The 6,313-nt window shown below is 31.0% G+C and overlaps 1 protein-coding gene across 1 annotated transcript; it reads left to right on the top strand.

Moving 5' to 3' along the window:
* The first annotated feature begins 398 nt into the window (after positions 1 to 398).
* pth2 (parathyroid hormone 2) lies at positions 399 to 4,364 on the top strand. Its single transcript, XM_065288805.2, has 3 exons — positions 399 to 662; positions 3,379 to 3,488; positions 3,583 to 4,364. Exons 2-3 carry the CDS (start codon positions 3,379 to 3,381, stop codon positions 3,944 to 3,946), a joined length of 474 nt encoding a protein of 157 aa, XP_065144877.2. The 5' UTR covers positions 399 to 662; the 3' UTR covers positions 3,947 to 4,364.
* The last annotated feature ends 1,949 nt before the right edge of the window (positions 4,365 to 6,313 follow it).

The raw sequence follows: 6,313 nt of genomic DNA, 5'->3' as shown, positions 1-6,313 counted from the left end.
GTCCTCATTACCGACCCTTAGTTTGCATCTCATGATCCTATAGGTTACGCCCAGGAACACACCGGTCACTCACTTGACTCAACACATGGTTAAAGGACATCATTCGTCATAGCGGACATCTAGTTTTGATCATAATTTGTGATCTTTTCAGACCTCTTCTCTTCTTTTTTTTAAGAGATCATTAGGTGCTCTGACGACCGACGCGTTTCTAGCTTTTATTTTAAGACTCCATCCAAAAAGGACATCCAGAGGTGTGGCCTTCTCCGTTTCGGCTTTGTATGCATTGCAACAAGGAGAATGACACATGGCTTTTTATCTTGTCTTTTCCCCCAACAACTTCTGACAAAAGAGAGGTATATATATAATCCCACACAACCAACACCTGTCCATATTCACACTGGCACTTTAAAATGCATTACAGCTCTACATATAAACAGAGACTAAGGTAGCTATTCAACCCAAAATAGTGATAGCAGTAGTTCATTTAGGCAACTGTAAAACAATTAACTAAAACCGAGAAATATATAAAATAAGACATTTTGTTGAAACGCTGCATGGAAGAGTTGCCAAACAGCTTGGAGCCTCTCGAGACAGATTTGTTTTTCTGACGCATTGGAGAGCAAATATTGCAGAAACCAACAGCATAGAACAACTCAAAAAAGGTACATAAACATTTATTTCTTATTATAATTTAATAATAAATTATTTATAATATAATAAATAATAATTTGCTGCATTTATTTCTCGGTTTCTTTTTTGTTTAAAAATTCAATTTCTTTATTTAAAATAACAATTTCTATAGTTGCATTCAGTTTCATTGTCACTTTTCAAAGTTGTTTAAGTTGTCTTTTTGAAGTTTTTAATAACTGAAGCTAATTCAACTTTACTTTTATAATTTATAGCAACTCCTCACTGGTCAAAAATGTTTAAATGAATTGTAAATTCAAGTTGATTAAACTTATAAATGTAAGTGAAAAAAGGAATTTTTGGACAGTTAGAGTAAAAACTGTATAATGTATATATACGTATATGTATGTATATGTATGTATATGTATGTGTGTGTGTGTGCGTGTGTGCGCGTGTGTGCGCGTGCGTACGTACGTACGTACGTACGTACGTACACATATATATATATATATATATACATATATATATACATATATATATATATATATATATACATATATATATATATATACATATATATATACACATATATATATATATATATATATATATATATATATATATATATATATATATATATATATATATATATATATATATATATACATATATATATACATATACATATACATATACATATACATATACATATACATATACATATATATATATAAGATGAATATGAGTTTGATAAGATGAAGAGTTTGGTTCCAAAACGCAATAAACGCCATTTTTGAAAAAAATGAGTTACTGCATAAATCAGTATTATATCAGGTCAGTATTTAAAAGTAAATTCTAAATTTTACCCAAAATCCAATATCCGCCATGTTATTCTGTCATCTTTTCTCCCTTTTTTTCCAAAACGCAATAAACGCCACTCCTCCTTTTTTACAGAATGCAATAAATCCGCTTCTCAAATTACAGCGCACCATTCCACGCAATGTAACCAAACAATGGCGCCACGTTGAGTACACAGAGTCCTAGCTTTCCTCATCTACTTTGTACTTCGTGATCAACAAACAAACAAAAACAAAATAAAACTTTAATTGCATTGATAAACCTGTAGTGGTTTTCTGTGACGGAAAAAGAAACGTAAGCCATCAACATCTAATAATTTACGCGAGAGGCACTCGGTAGACGATCGCTTATTCTTCCGACAGCATCTGTCATGCTAACACATTGACCCCATGGGATCTTATGAAAAACGTAACAATAATTTTACTGAAAGTCAACGAGAATCGAGCAGGACTAAAACATTTTACAGCTGAACGCTGTGAAAAATTTTAAGTGAAGATGTCAAGTATAACCGCGCAGTAATGACAGTGTTCTTATATGACAAAGTAAGTGTTTTAATTAATGCCATTAATGTTTATTTTTTTAATCAGTGTGTACAACTGTTCAACTAAATTAATATAAAATGGCAAAGATAAATGCACATTTATATATTGATTCAATAGATTTATAGAATTAAAAAAAAAAAAACTTCATGGATTTATTGCATTTTGTGGAAAAAATAATTTGTTTTTATAATACATTTTTGAAAATCAAGTTATGGATTTTAATTTTTTATGTTTTTATAACCTAAAGATGCTATGTGAAAGTTTGTAACAGAAAAGTGGAAATAGTGGTTTTCATCTTGTCACTTTCTTGGTATAGAAAACACGTTTTAACCGAAATTTGTCAAAATGGATTTATTGCGTTTTGGAACCAAACTCTTCATATATATAAACATACATACATACACATACATTATATTATATTATATTATAATATAATATATATATATATATATATATATATATGAAAAGTTTGGTTATATATATATATTTTTATATATATATACATATACATACATACACATACATACACATACATATATATATACACACACACACACACACACACACACACACACATATATACATATATATATATACATACATATATACATACATACATATATATATACATACATACATATATATATACATACATACATACATACATATATATATATATATACATACATACATATATATATACATACATATATATCTATCTTAGTATATAAAAATATAAACATGCTAAAACTATTATGTAGAAATTTTAATAAAAAATTATATAGGTGCATTCACTTTTAACTTTTTAAAGTTGTTTAAATTTTCTTTTTAAGTTTTTAATAACTTCAGCTAATTCAACTTCTCACTAGTCAAAAAAGATTAAATTAATTAAGTTGTTTAAACTTAAAAATTTAAGTGCAAACAGGAATTTAGTACAATTACAGTAAAAACTCTCTATACAATATAAAAACTCTATATATAAAAACTATAAATATTTAGCACTACTATGTAGAAATGTACTGTTATATAATACATGTGAGGGGGTGTGAATAATTTATGCGTATGGTAGAAATATACTTCGATCTGATTAGCTGATATATGAGTTTAATTTCAAAACGGCCTGTAGCCAAAAAATATGCAGGAATAGGTATATTTTTTTCATGTTTTGCATAACATAAATGATTCAGTATCTACTGTACATTTTGTAAAGTGTTTTAACAGGGTTCTTCAAAGTGATTCCACAGAAGAACCATTTTTGGTTCCACAAAGAACCTTTCAGGAATCTTTATTTTTAGAAGTGTAAAAATAAGTGTGAATATTCTTATGTCCTTGTCTGCAAATGCATCTATAGATGGTGGCCCCATCTATGCCTCTTCGTTCCACCCTGTTATTCTTAGTGTTGATGGGTATGACGCTAATGACCTCTGCCTTTCCTCAACCTCACCTTCGACCCCTACAAAGGTAATTTATCCTTGCATATATTAATCTATCTTTGTACATAACATTTTAATGGCAAATGTCTTATAGTTCTTCATCATCCTTATACTTTAAACAGTAACTTGCCTGCTATTAGTCAAGAGGACTCCAAAATTGAACAGTGGGAGCTTTACCCTTCCATCTCTCTTCGTGATTGGAGAATTCAGATGCTGTCTGCCCCAGATTTCGGTGCAGCAAAGGCTGGTACAGATCAGCTGGTTGGGGATGAGTGGCTTCCACTAAGCCAGTCACAGATGGAGGAGGAGCTGGTGAAGAGTTGGCCGGGCGACTGGGCATCACGGCTGGGTCACCAGCAGAAGAGAAACATTGTAGTGGCAGATGATGCTGCATTTAGAGAGAAGAGTAAGCTTTTGACAGCAATGGAAAGACAGAAATGGCTGAATTCCTATATGCAGAAACTGTTAGTAGTCAATTCAAAGTGATTTTCAATATTTGTGTAATTGTTTACATACATAAAAAGTTTGCATTTTATGTGAAAGCATGACGGGAAGCTTTTGATCATCACTACATAAGACAATGTAACTTGTTACAAAAATTTGTTTAAAGTTAAAAAGTTAGCTATATTAAAAACACACACACAAAAGAAAAAAACAAAACATACACATAAATGTGTTTCTATTTTTTTTTTTAATATTTTTATGTTGATGATGATTGACTGAATAGGCAAAACATACGATAAGGAGGTCTGTTGAAAATGGTTCAAATAAGGTTTAATGGCACCCATTGACTTTGAGATGCTGTAATAGTTTTCATTTATTTCCGTTTAGTTTTTAGACGACCTGGAAATAAAATAAAGCACATAAGGTGAATTGGTTTCAGCTCATTAAATGTTTCTGAGTATGTATGTGTCAGTGTGAATTACCTTGTAGATCTGTGACAAGCCGAGTTATTTCACACTTTAGGACTACATCTGGGTCATTTGTTCACATCAGAGAATGTCTAATGATGTGTAGCTACTGTTAAAAGACCAATGTGCCAGTTATATATAGCCTATATATATAACAAATTGGTCTCATATTTACTAAAAAATTGAGAAAAATCTTAACTTTCAAAGGGGATGTACTTATTTATGCTGAGCATAAACTCTAAATGTTTCTCTGGGAACGCAAAATCTGTTAAATTTATTTTCCCTCTTATCCCAAATATTGTCCATGTCCTCTGGCAGGCTCCGTAAAGAAGTAAAGGTAACGAAAGCAGCCATTGCACTGAACGAGCAATTGTTATTATAATCCAAATGAGCTATATATATATATATGTATATATGTATATATGTATGTATATATGTATATGTATATATGTATATATATGTATATATATCTATGTATATGTATATATATGTATATATATGTATGTATATGTATATATGTATATATGTATATGTATATGTATATGTATATGTATATGTGTATGTGTATGTGTATGTGTATGTGTATGTGTATGTGTATGTGTATGTGTATGTGTATGTGTATGTGTATGTGTATGTGTATGTGTATGTGTATGTGTATATGTATATGTATATGTATATGTATATATATATATATATATATATATATATATATATATATATATATATATATATATATATATATATATATATACATATACGTTGACCCGATAAACAACAAATGTAAAACTGCGTTAATCATTACCGTGACTGTAAAGTGGACTTTTAAAGCTGGAATAAGCATTAATCGTCAAGAGAGGAATAACATGGATGGAACTTTCTTGGCAATAAGGATTGTGCATCACAGTCAGGTACAAGGCTAACTTTTATGGGTAAGACAAAAACTTTAATATTCGCTACTTGTTTATTGACTTATTAATAACATTTAGCTTAAGAATATTTGCTGGTCTGGTCTGTTTCTTCCCAGACGGGTTCGGGTCCAGCTTTTAAATAATAGACCGGTCTGCGTCGGTTCTGGGTCCCGCTTTTAAATAATAGACGGGTCCTGGTTGATTCCGGGTCCAGCTTTCAAAATAACAGACCGGTCCGGGTCGGTTCAGTGTAGCACATTTATGGGTCTCTTCTGGTTCGGGTAGGAATTTTTGGACCTGTGTAGACCTCTACCGTCAACTGTGTGCTTGCTTACCATGATTTATCAAAATATTTCCTTTTGTTCTCAACAGAATAAACTCATACAGGTTTAGAACAACATAATGGCAAGTAAATAATGACAGAATGTTCATTATGGGGTGAGCTACCCCTTTAAACAGGCTAAGTACACAGGTTGCATACATGTTTGATAGTTAATTGCTTTTACTGAAGTAATAGATTATCTCACTCTCTCAGAGGTGCTCTATAGTGAAGTCGGTAAATTGAGCTGTGTCAGAAGTGATAGGACCTCCCATGATGATGCAATTTATTGCTGAGCCAACGTGCTTAAAATTGAATTTTTAATGTTTTGACAGCAGAAAATGAAAAGTCCAAAGTTAAATACACCCCCATGAACCCAGGCTAGCAGACAATTAATCAAATTATTGGAGAGTTTTGAAGTACTGACGGCAAGGCCCGTGACAGCTGAATATCTCCATTGGGTCATTTGTTGAAATGTCTTAATGTTTATTTCGATTTCTTTCACAATTAGTTCACAAAGGTCAAGTTGATGTCTGAACACTTTTGGAACAGATGTGTTAAAAACAACACATTAGTGTTGATTTTGGAACAACACACTAAATGTGTTGTCCCAAAATTGACCCATCTTTGTGTAATTATTGAAACAACACATTTTGTGTTAAAATTACACATAATGTGTTTAAAGCTTAACACAAAAAGATGTGTAAAAAATTTA

The sequence above is a fragment of the Paramisgurnus dabryanus genome, chromosome 17 (genome assembly GCF_030506205.2).
Source record: "Paramisgurnus dabryanus chromosome 17, PD_genome_1.1, whole genome shotgun sequence".
Classification (NCBI taxonomy): Eukaryota; Metazoa; Chordata; class Actinopteri; order Cypriniformes; family Cobitidae; genus Paramisgurnus; species Paramisgurnus dabryanus.
The sequence above is the reverse complement of the archived record's forward strand: the minus strand, read 5'-3'. Positions and strand labels throughout refer to the sequence as shown.